The sequence below is a fragment of the Protopterus annectens genome, chromosome 8.part1 (genome assembly GCF_019279795.1).
Source record: "Protopterus annectens isolate FY-2018-M chromosome 8.part1, PAN1.0, whole genome shotgun sequence".
Lineage (NCBI taxonomy): Eukaryota > Metazoa > Chordata > Ceratodontiformes > Protopteridae > Protopterus > Protopterus annectens.
Genome location: NC_056742.1, coordinates 172118866 through 172135750, shown reverse-complemented (window position 1 = coordinate 172135750; position 16885 = coordinate 172118866). Strand labels below are relative to the sequence as shown.

Below are 16885 nucleotides of genomic sequence, written 5' to 3'. Positions count from 1 at the left end.
ACAGATTCATAGATTGTTACTAGGCTAACAACCTGAGGGGGCAGCTTTCCAAGCCTAGACAAGCTTTCCCGAATTAATACTGCCATCCTGTATCCAAATAGGGCATTGAGGGCCAGGCATTTATAAGCTACCTCTATCCATAAGAGACATGGTTGCTAGGCCCAGTGTAAATTTCTGATTCCCCATCCACCGGCCTAGGTTGCAATTAAATTGGGTAATAGATGATCTCAGCTTCACAAGCCTGTTCCATAGGAGGTGCAATCTCTGGGATACACATCTGTCTCTCCAGCTTGTTCTAAGTGCAAGCAAAACAGCAAGAACAAGACACCACTGCAGAAATGTTGTTACATTTTATTCACATAATTAAGCACTTTCATTCCAACCAACATGGAACTTCTTCAGAATCACATGCATTAAACAGACACTATTTGTAAAATATTCAACTAAGTCATCTGATCTCAATAACCAATCACTATTAAAATCTTATATTCAAACCACTAAAACTGTTAATAAGTACATCATAATAAATACAAAATAAATTTATCATAACCCTAAGGACTAGGATATTTGCATTGCATGTGCTGAGGTGTTAATGGTTTTGGAGGTGCTTGGAATTTAGTCAAGGTGTCGCTCAGTAGAAAGAGATTAACTTTGGAATAGTTCCTCAAGGTTTTTGGTTTGGCTTACGGTCAGATCTGACAAGTGAGGAGATTACATTGGGTGAGAAACATCACTCTCCCATGTTTGTGAGTACAAGGTCAAGGATGTTTGTACCCCCAGTAAGAGAATGGACCAATTGTTCCAGGATGTTGGTATTAATGAAGTTTAGGATTTGTAGGACTTGTATATTAGAAATGGTGTAGGATTCCCATACTATAGACGGGTAGTTGATATTCCCTTTGGCAATCATATTGGGTTGAATGGTGAGGGACTGTAGTACATTGAGATAAGTAGCATGGGTTTCCTGGGACATGGAGAGGATCGCATAGGTTGCAAGGATATGGTATGAGACCCTATTTATAGTGAGTTGAACATGTACGAGTTCCAGTGGGTCATACACTTTAACTATTCTGGATGTGAGGTTGTTTTTAATATAAACTGAGACTCCTCCACCTTTACTCCACTCCTGTGCAGTAGCTGGCCTACAGGTGTGAAAGGAATTATAATCTTGCACTGCCAGGATACTGTCCGTATTTTAAGTCATGTCTCCATTACTACACTGATGTCTACACTCTCCAGGGAGAGAAAGGATTGCAGGGAGTGGAGTTGCTTATTAAGACTTCTAGCATTGAGAAGTACTATCTTCAGATATTCCTTCATAGGCTCAGCTCAGTCAGGAGGCTTATCCATTTGGCATAGCCTAAAAAAGGCACTAAGGAGGTGGAAATGGTCTTTGCCAGTATCCAAAAGCCTATAAGGGATAAATGCAGAACATCCTTGGCAACGTAGCATGGTCTGTCAACCATGTCCTCCCAGACCATCAAATATTGTACCCCAATGGATTGACGCTAGAAGCTAAGCCAAGTGTTAAAATCAATCTTCTGTTGCTGCTCAGTGCTAAGCTCATACCTGCCTGAGACACATAATCAGCAAGCTTGATCATGTATTGAGTAGCATGGTTGCCAATTGCCTCAGGAACAGAGATTCAGATTTTAAAAAGATAGCCCTCTAGCCAGTCAAATAAAGGCACAATAAGACTTAAACCAGCAATTTATGGCTCAGTAGTACATAGGCTATCTTCTCCCATCACAAGAGTGCAGACTACAAATCATCATTAAAAACTATTGATTTCGAGCCCAAGTGCTTAAACCATAACAGACACTTAAGATACCAAGTACAATAAGCTTTCACCCCCAATTCTCAGCTCAGAAGGTGGTGTCTACCCTTTCCTCCCATAAGAGTGTAGACCACAAACCACCTTAATGTGAGGTTGTTTTTAATATAAACTGATTCTTTGTTCTGGTTTGGAGCTCAAGTACTTAAACCAGAACAAAGAAACTTTTAGAATAACAGACACAATAAGCATTCAACCAACAATTCCCAACTCAGAGGGTGTCAGCTATGTCTCCTGCCACAAGAGTTTAGACCACAAACCTTCCTAATATAAGATACCTGTTACACAATTTGCAAAATAATTATTTTCTAATTGAACCTAGCCAAGACCTCTTAAAATTCCAAAAGGAGCAAAAAGCTAAAACAAAACAAAATGCAGTATAACAGCAAAGATAAAAAGTACAAGCAACCAAACATTAAATGAATAACTCTAATACAAAATCAAATGCAGACAGAGATCAGCAACACTTAGGCAGAGAACAGCATCATACTGCACTAGACCAAAAGGTGCCATTAAATACTTGGCAATTAAATGAGGAATGCTATTTCTTAGCTCCACCCACTAATTAGCTGGATTTTATTCACTGACTACAAAAGAATACTTTTCTAACTAGCCTAGCCAAGACCTCTTGAGTCTCCAAAAAGAACAAAAAGCTAAAACAAAATTGAATGCAATATGAGTAAAGATAAAAAAAGGAAGTAATCTTAAATGAGTAACTCCAATCCAAAATCAAATGCAGTGATCAGCAACACTTGCCAGATGCAGTGATCAGCAACACTTGCCAGAAAGACAACATCAACAACCATCAATTTAAAACATCCACAAATCACAACCTACCACAAAAGGAAATAAATAGCTTCCTTTTGTGATAAGTTGTAATTTCTGAGACTACAAAGCAAAATGCCCATTTAAGCAAAACAGTTAAATACACTAATTCCATGGTCACAAACCCCATCAAAAGGAAAACACTGTATGGGTCAAAATTCCCATACTATAGACGGGTAGTTGATATTCCCTTTGGCGATCATATTGGGTTGAATGGTGAGGGACTGTAGTACATTGAGATAAGTAGCATGGGTTTCCTGGGACATTTCTCAACACTTTTGGAAATTGACAGCTAGTAATACTACTTCTGTGTATCAGTGATACATGCACTCAATAACAAGAATGCAAAACATTTATATCTATCTACCCCTCTGTATAGCTATAGATGTATATAAAACCAAAATCACGCACTTCAAAGCATGTGCAACTATAACCTAAAACCACAAGACAAAGTGCACAGTGAATACTGTCTCACAGGTGAAATAAGATGAAAAAGTTTTGGACCTTGCAGTGGTGCAGCAAGTAGCATTGTCGCCTCACAGCAACAGGTTCTCCAGTTCAATCCTTGGCTGGAGTGCCTTCTGTGCAGAGTCTGCATGTCCTCCCTGCATTCGTGTGGGTTTCCTCCAGGTGCTCTAGTTTCCTCCCACGTTACAAAGACATGCGTCTGGAGTGCTTCTCCCTGGGCCTCTGCTGAAAAAATTGGCTTCATTCCAAGTTGGACTTTCCCAGTAAACAAATGTTAAATAAATAAATAAATATGTTTTATTATATCCACGTTTAAGCACTTTTGTCCAGTAATTATAAGGACTTCAGAAACTATTAAGCCACTAAGTAATACAGCTTATGTAAAATTCTAGAACATCATGTGACTGGATGAAATCATGTGATTAAAAACATATGATTTAAACTACTTAATTAAACCATGCAATCAAGCCTTATATAAAAATGCTTTCATTAACATTCATTATAGGCATACTAACAACATAATGAAAAATCTGTCATTCAAAACAATTGTTTAAACCAATGTTATTTACTTCTATATAAAACTGTATATAAAAAGTATTAAAAATGTGTTAAAAGAATTGTATAAATATATTTATCTATATAAATATATTCATAAAATGTAACTTGTAGACCCTAGCTACCTTTTATCTCACAATACTATTAACTGAATCATTATTCCAGACTAATCAGCTACTTAGTGTCACTTCCCATGGTCTGCTCCTTGTATTAGCTTTTACTTCTAAAACTAATAAAATGAAACTATTATGTGTCCTTGTATGTTTTTCCTCTTTATGTCATACGTGTGCTTCTGAATGCATTTAAACAGTTGTTTTTCCATCTTACCCACATAGGTTCACAGTTATTTTCTAGACTAATGACCCACAAGGGCCTTTTTAAGCCTAGCCATGCATTCCAAATCTCTAACAAGTTATGGTACCTTTGATAAGTGTGAGCAGGGGCATGGGAGATTAAATATTTACAAGCACGGGCCTGGGAGATGAACTATTTACCAGCTGCCTGTGTGCATTAGAGACATAGGTGTCAAACCAGGGATGGATTTCCTGTTCCCCATCCAGATGTCCAAGTTACACTTGAATTAGGTTAGGGAGGAACTTTGTTTCACATGGATGGGGAGCCTGTTCCAGAGAAGGGGTAGTCTCTGGGATGCAAACCTGTCTCTGCAGCAGATGCTATTTATATCACATGCAAAGTTTAAGTCTTTAGAATTGATAGTTGTGGTGGTGTTTGTTTTGTGGATATGCAGGAGATCCATCAGGGTGGGGTCTGACAATGCCTTGTGTGCCAGGCATAGATCTCCCCTCAAGAGCCTGCAGGAGAACAGAATAAAGGGATAGGGCCTTGAGGCAGTTTGTACAGGGCATGGTAATTGCGTCCTGTATTCTTTTAGTGAGGAACCCCTGTGGATGATCCAATTGTCGGATGTGACTTGTTAGGTACATACCAAATGGAACATTGTACTCAATGATAGGTCTGATGAATGCCAAAATACAGTGGAACAATGGCATCCTTGGACCTGATGTCATACCTGTGTTTATAAGTCGCACAACACAAAAGTTCTATTCTCCCATACAGTAGCTCAATCTTGGAAGAGTCCCCCCTCCCTCTTACTTCTACCCCCCACAAACACACACTTCAGATACTCACTCAAATCATATCTCATGAATAAATGGCTATGCCCATGCAGTTCTTAAATCTCTGAACCTCAGACTGTCCCCCTCTCCACATCCAGCTTAGACTATTCTTGGTACATACAGTACCATCACTGCATGTTTTTGTACCATAGGACGTTATTTGTTTGAGTACCCTACTTAGGGATTGCTGCTAAGGCTGAAATTTATATGACATCATTCTTTTCTCTAATTTCTAAATGTATACTTACCGTTTGTTAAGATTGTACATGAATGTTGAATATTTTCATTATTGTAGTATTAACTTGTACCTTGTTGTGTTTGTAATCTACTATGGAGCTTTTCTCCCCGGGCCTCTACTGTAAATGGACCTACGTCCAGTCGGACTATCCTGGTAAACAAATGTAAAATAAAATAAAAATAAAATAAATTTCCTCACTACTATAGATATGTGATGGTCATATGCTAGATTACTGTCTTTTTCTCCCCAAGTCCCCGACTAATGGGTCAGCTCCTAGGGGTGTTTTGTTAATATGATAGTTACCAGGGGTGGATGACTTTCTCAAAAGATAGCATTATGCATTTATTGGAATTTAGTTTTAGTCCATGGCTCTGACACCAGTTATGTCTGTGTCAGTCCTTCCTGGATGACATCTGTGTCAGCATATTCTATGACTGCTCCTGATTTGCAATCATCTTCAAATTTAGTCAGAGGCCATTGGCATTGGTCTTGACTTCAGAGAAGTAAATGCCAAAAAGGAGCAGTCCCAGGACCAATCTCTGAAGGACTCTGCTTGTGACTGGGCTCTTTGTAGAGGTGAACTCCCCAATTCTAACTTCCTGGGTCCTGTCTGTTAGCCAGCTGGTTATCCACTGCATGACACAAGAGTTTATACCTAACCTCTTGAGTTTGTCAACAATGCCCAAGTGGGATATAGTGTCAAATGCCTTAGCCAGGTCAGCTTAGGCAGTGTGAACCATTCTGACCTCATCCATTGCTTTGATGACCTTCTCAAAGAAGTCCGCCAGGTTGAGTAGGCATGACCTGCCTATGATAAAACCAAACTGGGTTGGGTCCAGTGTCTGGAAATTTCCCATGTCATTTACATGGTCATTTTTTTCCAAGGCTTTGCATATAAGACTGGTAAGATTTATGGGTCTGTATTTTCCAGGGTCTGTAGATGGCCACCTTTGTGCAGAGGGATGAGTGTTGCTGCTCTCTATTTGTGAGAGACAAAGCCTGTTTGGAGGCTACAGTTAAATAGCAATTCCAGATGCCTATTTTTCATACTATTTAGAAGGCATCCTGGGATATTGGCTGGGCACATTGATGCAGTGTTCTGGCCTTAGAGAGGGAATTAAGGACCTGTTCCCTAGTGGTAGAAGGGGGAAGTTATATTTGATGGTATTTCCTGAGGAAATGTTGAGGGTGAGAAAGGGGTAAAGTCAGAGTTGAATTTGTTGGCCAGTAGGTTTGCTATATCTTCTGGCTTTTTTAATTTCTCCAAGTCTTTTGGGTTTCTAATACCATAATGGGAATGGATCCCATTCCTAAGTCAAAGTACAATCAAAGTTCGTGAAATTAGTATTGTTTCAATCTTTGATGTCAGCCAAAAGTGCTCTTCGCAGCACCTGCAGTGTGCCCAGTAATGACTCTTCCTGCAATTTGTACAGGGTTACATGTACTGGTAACATATCTAAATATGACTGTAGATTCTTTTTTATAAGACCTGTTGCTCCTACTACTGTCGGAACTGTGTATCTTTCTTCCACATTGCTCTCATTTCTACCTGCAGATCCTGATATTTTGACTTTGTGCGTCTCTGTTCACAAGGCACTGTAGTCACTAGGTGTGATGATTTCAGTGATCAATGCTACTTTTGTTTCTGTTTCATGGACCACTATATCTGGTTTTCTAGCATCTACCTTTTGAACTGTTAGTAATGGATGGTCCCATGTGATGTAAACTTCATCATTTTTTATGATGCTTTGTGGCTCATGTTTCCAGTGTTATTCAGCCACTTCAGTACCATAATGCTTGCACAATCCTCAGTGCAACAATCTTGCCACATTATTATGCCTTTCAGTATGTCTCAACCAGCAACAAGGTGTGTGACTGTTTCCAGTTCGGTTTTACAAAATGTGCATTTGTCTGTTTCTCCCACATGTTCAATGAACTGGCTCAGTATAGGTGGCTCCATTGACAATGAGCTCTGCACATAATTGTGTATGGCCTTTGAGGTTCCAGACATAGCTAAAGAATGCCTTGTGGTTGTCCTTGGCCTAGGAGGCCAAATTTACCTGAAAATTGGCTTTGGTAGTATTTATTTGTCCTCTGTGTTGTCAGTTTAGTTTAATGACAGTACTTTTATTTTTCTGGATGCTACACCTCTTAATTTTTGCCATGATTTTCTTCCCTCCTTTACCATTTGGGTTAGGTTGTAAAAAAGAGCTAACATGTAAAGTTGGGCTTTCATTGAGTTGCCGTTTAATAATCACAATACAAGATGACCATCCTACCAGTTTCAGCAAAAGCCTTCTTCAGTGCTAAGTACAAAAAGTGAAAAATACCTTATATAACTACACAATATATCTAAAAAATAAAACACACCCCCTTCTCCCAAAGCCACCCAAATTACATATTACATCATTTAAACCAGGGGAAAACAATGCCCCTAATTTAAAGATCCATATCTGTTCTTTTTTGTTTAATAAATCATTCCAACCCAAATTATTAGATCCTCTAATACAAATACGATCAAAGGCAGTAAAACTAAATGTTGCTGTAGGATGCTAAAAACATGTTTATATAAAGCATTAGATATTCTCTTGTTTCTGATGTCACTTAAATGTTCAAATATACATAACTTAAACTGTCTAAATGTTCGTCCTAAATAGAAAGCAGAACATATGCATTCAACCAAATAAAGACCCATTCAGAAACACAATTAACAAAAATTTGAATATCAAATATAACAGATGTATTAACAGATGAAAATTGTTCTATTTTCACAACATTTTTTCTAGCTGTACAGTGTTCACAGGGAAAGCAACTTACCAAAGGTGTAATTTCTATAGATAACTGACCATTGACATCCAAATGAACAGTGTTTTAAAATGATTTAAAAAATTTCCAATAGTTTTACCCCTTCTATATGTAAACATACACCGCATTTGGCAGCAATTTGGTCAATTTATTGTCAGCCAAAAGTATTCCCCAATGTTTATTAATTAAATCACAAAGCAACCTGGTATTGCTTCCAAAACTGGTGACCAACCGGACATCTCTATCATGTTTTTTTCCTGGATATTAAATCCTAATAAGGTGGCCCTATCGGCAGACTGAGTGAAACAACAAGCTCATTGTATAACAGCTTTTTTATAGCACTAACTCGAAAGCTAGCTGCAAATTCTTCACTATGTTTTTGTAACACCTCCACAGGAGAGAAAATTCTCTTAGCCTTAGAAACCTGGGATTTAGGAATATTATATTATAATATTATTAACAATATCTAAATCTTCCCCCCTTCAAGTAAAAACTGGTGTCCCCCAAGGATCCATTCTTGGACCTCTACTTTTTAATATCTTCACCAACTCACTTTACTCCTCTTGTCCTCAGTCTATCATTGTCCAATATGCAGATAACTCTACAGTCATCACCATTGCTAACTCCCCCTCCAAACTCCTATCATCTACCCAGACATCCTTTAACTCAGTTGAGAAGTGACTCAAAAAAAAACAGCTTATCCTCAACTCTAAAAAAACAAAATTGCTACTCTTTCTTTCTAAATCTGTTAACTACATCAAATCTTCCTTTTCGATAACATCCTTAAGCAATGCTCCTATAGAAGTTGATTCTAGCACAAAACTATTTGGCATCACCATTGATGATCAACTAAAATTTGATCTACACATTAACAATTGCATCAGAAAAACCCATCAGAAGCCAGGAGTCCTGTACAGGAATAACAAATTCCTCATCACTGAAGCCGGACATACTCTTACTCATGCTTATCTTCTACCTTATCTAACTTACTGTTCCCAAATACTCACACATCTGAATGCCTCCCTACTTACCAAGCTAGAATCGACCTATCACAAGAAAACCAGACTCACAGCTAAACAAACATAGGAATCTCACCACTGTCTCTCCCTAACATACCCGAATTGGCTCGAAGTACCTCACATGCTACTCCAATCTCAGCTCCAAATTATACACTCCATTATATATCAACCATGTTTCTGCCCAGTTTTATCATGTCTCATCTTCCATTACTCTCCTACCAGACATCTCCGAAGTGCAATCCAAGCCCTATTAAAGGTTCACAAACCAAACTCTAAGATGGGCCGCAACTTATGTAGCTACCACTCCTCTATTGTATAGAACAAACTCCCTCTAGAAATAAGGAATCTTACACACCCCAAACAATTTAAGCTAGCCACCAAAGACTACTTTAAAAAACACTGGATCTGCCACTGTTCACACCCTCCCTGACCACCATCAATCTACTTAGTACTGATTAACCAATACACAGCATGAGCAACTTACTTCCTATACTATCTAATAAACTCCTAAACTATACTCTGCCCTTAGAACTCCAGATTACCATATACTTATCAAACCACTGCTACTTACTTCCCATGCTAAATTGTTACTCTCATTCTATTTGACATTAGTACTGTATAATTTGACAATTACTGTATTGATGATTGTATCCTCCTAAATATTTCTTGTGTTATTCTAATGTTTGAATCTCTCTATTGCTATTGTAGCATTTTATATGTACATCTTGGAGCTTTTCTCCTTGGGCCTCTGCTGAAAAAGGGCTTGAGCTCAGTCAGACACTCCCAGTCAACAAATGTAAAATAAAATAAAATAAATAAATAATATATGATGGATGATAACTATTGGCATCCAATAGGGAATTATAATGGAACTCTTTTCGAAATAAAGAAGTTTCAAGCATACCATCAACCCTTTTGACAACCTAAACATCCAAAAAAGAAATTTCATTAATATCATAAGAAGCAGTAAATTGTAAACCTCATTTGTTGTCATTCAAATATTGTATAAATTATTTCAAATAAACCGCATCAGATTTCCGCACTAGCCAGCAATCACCTAGATACCATCTCCAAATATCTATTTCTGCCAGATAGATGTTATGGCTGGCATCATATGTTTCTTCTGTATAGCCCATAAAAAGGTCAGCATAAATGGGGGCAAAAGAAGCCTGGATTGCTGTACCTTTTAACTGCAGGTAACCATCAACATTAAAATAAAAAACATTTTTGGTCAAAACGTGCTCAGTTAAACATAACAGAAATGTATTAAATCCAGGGCTATATAAACCTACCCTGTTTAACCAAAATTCTACAGCTAACAAGCCAGCCCATTCTGGAATGTTAGTATATAATGACTTGATATCTAATGGGCACATATACCATGTTGTTTCCAATTGCATATCCATTAATATATTGAGAAATTCCATTGTATCTTTAATCCTACATCAAACTCCAGTTAATAAGGGTTCCAAGTACTTAGTGAGAAAAGCAGAAAGATGCTCCATTAATGAGCTATGACCCAATACTATGAGTCTGCCCAGGGGATGCAAAGAAGTTTTACGAATTTTAGGTAACGTAAAAATATTGGGGAGTAGGGTCAGTTACTATCAAATGGTACAACATACTCTAATTAATGATCCCTTCCTCAAAAGTCAGAGTCAAAAAAGCATCTATATCCTTTATAAAATACAATGTGGGATCCAAAACCATCTTCTGATAGAACTGTGTATTCATCAACTGATCAGCATCTTCTTGTACTACAAATTCCAATCCCAAACCACTGTACCCCCATTGTCTGCATTGTTAATGACCACCTTATGATTATCTCTTAAAGACCATAATGCATGATGTTGTTCAGGGGTTAAATTCCTCTTAGGACCCAATTTATAACAAAAATTGAAATGTAAATCTTTTAATACATTTTGCTGGAACACAGAGCCATATTTTTTCATAGGTGGGGAGAAAGAGGATGGCCTAAATGTAAACTGTATTTCACCCTGTAAATCTTTATTATCAAAATACAACTTCAATTTTCTACAAAAGGACAAACCATCATTGACAAAAATCTCTTCAGTCACCGAGTATGTTGGAACAAACACAAGGCCCTTATTAAGCACCTCTGATTTGGCCACAGTCAATGTAGTTTGAGAGACATTATGTAAAATGGACATAAAATCTATCTGGGCACCATCAGCCGGATCAATGCATCCTATGTGTTGACTTCTTTTTAGATGTTTTCGTCCAGCCATTTTGGTACCCATAAAGGGTTTTTCTTTTTAGCCACTGGCAACTTACTAACAACTTCATTGTCAGTATCAGTGACGGAGGATGATTTCTCCACTGAAGATTCCATGCCCCCTAAAGGTTGTTTAAGTATTAACCTAGGTCTTTTCTTAAAACCTCTGTTAAGACCCTGGTCCTGAGATTGTGTTTCTCTGCCCATTGCAAATTTAACTGATTTACAAATAGCAAAGGCTTTGCCCCCAAATAGTCAGCAGTATCTCTTTTAAATGTTTTAACATTGCGGGCTTGTAATTCACATTTGTAGGAAACCAGCACCGAAGAAAAAAGCCCAAACTGTTCTGCATGTTTCTCAAAAGATTTAACTTGCTTAACCTCATGCATGTTTGTATTTAGCAATGAAGAAGGCTTTTGCCAAAACTGGTATGTTGGTCACCTTGTATTGTGATTGTTAAACAGTACACATTATTAAAAAGTGTTGGTTGTGCTGCCCTATTTTTTTTTTTTGTTCTTATGATTTTTGGCCCTGCACCATTGCCATCTTGCATACTTTGTGCTTTTACACCTGCAATGAGTTGCCCAAAGTGGGATGTCATACTGAAACACAAGATTCTGCAAAACTAGTTGAATCCTTAACCAGTGCAAATCAGAACTGTAAAAAAATAGTGTTAGAGAATTTCAGTTTTTTCTGTGTGTCATGTTAATGTGATTCATTTATAGTATAACAGTTTTCTGCAATTGTGTCTTACCTGCAACTTACTGTTTTCCTAACTGTACTGACACACTGTTTCAGTACTCCTCCCTCATAGCACATTACCTCAAATTGTAGCCAACAAAATGGGACATTACATGCATTAAAGGAGTCAGATTTTATTCTATAGCTTTAAAACCACATGACATTTTTGGAATAGTACTGATTGCCATTTTCTGAGGAGCAATTCATCTTATCCATAGAGTAAACATTAACAGCTTGCAAATTCAGTGAATGAATCTAAATATTTCTGATCCTGGAAATACAAGTATTTCATAGCCAAAATAAAGTCGTATCTCGTGTGCTTTCCCTTACTCCATGAACCCTCATACTTGTTTTCTTAGTTCATTTTTCCATATTCTTGAAATGGCCTTGTTCTTTCTTTACAGTTTAGGTAAAGCAGGAGTCAGCTTTATGACTACTTGGTGCTGTTCTGTGCCCTAAAATCCACATCCTGTACCCCACCTGCTTGCTGCAAGTCTTGAACTGCACTTCTGCTACAAAGAGCAGTGCACACCTGATGGCAAGATATAATAAGTTCACTCCCCGTGTTTTCACTGTCTGTGTCAGATACCACTTTGGTTTTGTCAGCTTGCATTGTTTTCCCCTGGTCTGCTATGGGGTACCCAGGTTATATATATGTATTGATATTTTATTGACTCATGCTTGTCATTGGGACCGATATCAGTCCATTGGACCATTAGCAACTTAAACTACTGAATAACTACTTTGCCAGGTATAGAGAGGTATTGATATATACTGTTTAATAATCACAATATAAGGTGACCAGAATACTGGTTCCTGTTGCTGTTAAAGCAAGATGTATTGTTTCACTAATATTCCAATTGTACTGTAAGGCATCTTTCCTGTTGTTGTAGCTCTGTCATAGGCAAGAGGTTATTGCATCTTCATAATCATGCCAGTTGGCATGCCATGGCAGAATGTATTACCCTAACAAACTTCACATTTTTGCACCACCTCAATGAGGAAAGACTAGAGGAACTGTGCTATCCAGACAATTTTTCTTTAAAAAGGAAGTATCTGTTAATTGGTAGAAATCCACCTCAAACCTGCAGAATTTCAAAGGTTCACACTCTGAACCCACAGGTCTCAAACTCACATTCCTTACTCTATTAGTCCAGTGCAGAGCCGCTACACTATGTCTACAGTGAAATAAGGATAAGCAATTGACATGGAAATAGTACCTACCCTCTTCTCATCTCCCAACATCAAAATGGTATGCTACCTGTTAAGCTACTAATACCATTTCCCTGGATTAACCCAAAATACAGGTCTGCTTTTGTAAAGTAGCGGTCTTCCTTGTATCCCATTTCATTTCACCTGAGCACAGTAGCTAAGAATGGTTAGCCGGCTGTAATAAACTGACCATGTCTATGTATCTAACATATATGCTTGCTCTTGTGGTCTATGTTGTGACTAAAGTACTGCCAAGAAGGACCAATTCATTTAACCAGGTCAACAAGTACATTTAAAAAAAAACAACTTTTATTTTACTGTGTGACTTAACAATTCAAATTACACCAGTGCATGGGTGGAGGTGGGAGTGTGGGAGTTTGTGTGTGTGTGTGTGCGTGTGTGCGTGTGTCAGAGAGATATTGATATTGTACAGATTACAGAACATACAATTTAGGACAGTGAAGTTAGCTTTGCCTGCTAAATACAGTATTAAAAGTACAAGTTTAAATACTGACTGTAGCATGTATTTTTCTTTCATTGCAGGCTGTGGAATAAACCTGGCCCTAAGAGGACTGGAATCTTCAGAGGAATTCTTTTATAGAATAGCCACTGCAGTAGACCAAAATGATGTCTTTGAAGCACTTTCTGCCAAGATAAGACATGCAAAGCAGATATCTGAAGACTTCAGGCAGAATGGAATACCAACTACAATGTTTGAATGAAGAGATTCTGGAAAGAAAATGCATTTGTGCAAGGAATGCATCATGTAATTGATGAGGCCTAAAGACCAAATGGACTGGAATTACAACTGCTAGGAAGTAATCACTTTGCACAGCAGAAAACCCAGACTGTATGGTTATTTTAACAACACACATTGTCCAGCTGTGGTAACGCTTGTGGCCGTTCATCTTTGGATGGTTTAATGGTTCTATGAGGTCTTGTGAAGAGAACTCCAGAAGAAGGAAGCAGTTATATTTTGACTACTCAAATTCACTCGAGTTTTGCAAAGAAAAAACTTTGTCATATGTGATCTATTAAATTTGACATATCCCTTGAATTCTAATAAAATAACAGGAAAAAAGTTACATATCAGCCTAAAATTATTCTAGGGTCTCCTTTTTGCCCTTTCATATTCATAAAAGTGTTTATTTACAGACGTAGTTTCTTCTAGTCTGGTGGAGAAGCTATGGCTTCCATTAGTCATGTCAGTGCTGCTGCTTTGCCATTCAGGAAGGCGTGGTCCTGCCTCTCTTCACCTAATGCAGGAGTTAAATACCTCATCTTCCAGTGCCACACCCGACACCCCTTCATTAAAATGTAGAATTTTGAAAGTCTCATATAGACCCATGTCTCGAAATGGCAGTATAAGCAAATGGCTGATAAATTCTTTAAACATGAGGGACAAATAAGGTAGCTACTTAATAAAGAATGGGTAAAATTTTGGATAAGTAAATTGGTAACATTTTGGCTAAGTAAATAGTAAAGCACTGACTGCCACACCAGATGACAATGATTGTTTGAAAAAGGACCTGTGCATCTCTGAAGGTGGTCAACAAGAGTCAGTGTCCACAGCATGCTGGCACCTTCAGGAAGGTAGTGAGGGTTGCAAGATGCTTATGACTTCTTGTTTAGCTGGTTGTAGTATATGACTATCTGCATTTGTGCTTGTGTGTGTGTGTGTGTGTGTGTGTGTGTGTGTGTGTGTGTGCGCATGTGTCTGTGTGCATGCACGTGCCTGTGCGCGTGCACCTGTGAATTTTTTTTTTTTTTACCTTAGGAATTAACTGAATGTAAAGAGAAAGAAATGTGCTGTGCTTAGTCCCTGTGTGGATCCTTTCTTGTGTGATGTCAGGCAGTTCCAATTTAGGATCAAGGCACTAAGGTCTCTAAAAGAGCATGTTCTTACAGTCGAAGTCTATGTGAAAACCTTAAAGAAAAGGAAGTATTTGATCAAATATAAAGTATCACTGAAATTTAAAAACTTAGTCATACCACTTTAGATGTTTTTGGTGAAGATGACACTTTGACCACATTTTTCAGCTAAAGGCCACACATGTTCATTTATTTTCAGACATGATATTCTTAAAATAAGAAGCGGGCTCTGAAATATATGAATGCACACACGGGCTCAGTTCTACTGAATGAACTGCCAGCTCTTGCTTAGGGCTAAATAAAAGGGCCGTGATTATGTGGATGAGACCGTGGACATGTGGCAGTTTTTTTATCTTTAGTATGTACTGTGCTAAGCGTCCACTTTCAGTGGCCTTCTACCATTAAAGAAAACCTCTCTTTGTACTTTTTATGGCACTTCATGCAAATAAAAGTTTTCATGGGACAATTTTTAGAAAGAATATGAAATAATGAAAAACATATCTATGTATTCAAGCACTGCATACTAGAGCACACACACACACACACACACACACTTCCTAGAACTATTACTGTGTGTGTAATCACAGAGGATCGTACACACAATTTTTTTATGGGAGCTCAGGGCAATAGTGTTAAACTGAGCAAGCAGGTTTGACAGACTAATTGGATTCAAAATGACGACTTTCCTCAATGGTTCAAAACAGGGAAAATGCTGTAAAATGGCCAAATAACTCTGGATACGAAGAAGTGCACATGAAGGCAAACTAGACACAGAAGCAAGATCAGGGTGCATACATAAGAAAAAGGATTTTGTGCCTTTGTCTGTGTTACTAAGTCTAGTGTTAAGCATCCAGCTTCTGTTCCTTTCCACACTTAACCTGTTCCAAGTTTTACTGTTTATCCCAGGTGGCATCACAGACAACTATCTTATATCAATTCATGTTAATTCTTTTGTTGATGTATTCCTCAGTTATCCATCTTTAACTAAAGTTTACTAGTTAATGCAATGCTACTTAACTTGCCCAGTATGTAACAAGCTGTTGATACTGTGTGTGGAAGGAATCCTTCTGTTTAACTACAAAGAGCACTTTAAAATGCCACATTCACCAGTGAGTGAAACAAAAATGGGTACAGAATTCAGATAAACATATGAAGTTGTACGTGGCAGGAAGTGCTACTACCCTCCCAACCAACAGAAGAATTATGTGACTTCAGTAATGTCTCTGATGTGAGATAATGTGTACTAAAACACTGCTGATGTTTCATACAAATGTAAATGTGAGTTGTTGTCAAGCCGAATGCTGCATGTTTGGAAGTTGTTTTAGAAATAGCTGATATAAGTTATCTTCCTGACAATTAAATGAGCAGGTTACGGCAGTCATCATGAACAGTAAGAATCAGTTCATTTAAATGTGTGTATGATTATTTCAGTCGTAAGAGTTTGTAGTCTAGAATGTTATACAGAACACAGTCTTCAGTAAAACTTGCTATAAATAGTTGCCATATTAAATTAGCCTCATTATTGTTCTTTGGAAATGCTATTAATGTGACAATATTTTACTTTTTTCCCTGTATAAGTAAAAACAGAAACAAGACTCTGTATTTAAAATGGTAAAGAGGCAGTTCACCAAATAATGTTGTTGTTAAGCACATGAATGTAAGATAATAAATAATAATGGTTATTTGGACAACATACATGTAGGCTTTTTTTTCAAGTGTCAAAAAGATTTCATGCATTGTACTTCACAATTACCTTCCACAAAGTATGGTCATGGAACAAAATACGTGATTATGCTATAATGAAATTAATATTTTGACGTATTGGGGCTTTGTGCAGCACTATGTCTAGTGTTTTTTCTTATCGCTTTATTCACATGAAGCAACAGAAACAAAAATATCGGAGTCAGTTAAAAATCTAATTCCTTTGAGCATGAAAAACTGCGT

At 37.7% G+C, this 16885-nt stretch overlaps 1 protein-coding gene across 1 annotated transcript in view; it reads left to right on the top strand.

Moving 5' to 3' along the window:
- Positions 1 to 16636, top strand: part of LOC122810271 — a 1074540-nt gene extending 1057904 nt beyond the window's left edge. The window contains exon 5 of the mRNA XM_044081807.1: positions 13613 to 16636. Coding sequence (XP_043937742.1) covers positions 13613 to 13791 — 179 coding nt within the window. The 3' untranslated portion in view covers positions 13792 to 16636. The remainder of the gene's footprint in view (positions 1 to 13612) is intronic.
- The last annotated feature ends 249 nt before the right edge of the window (positions 16637 to 16885 follow it).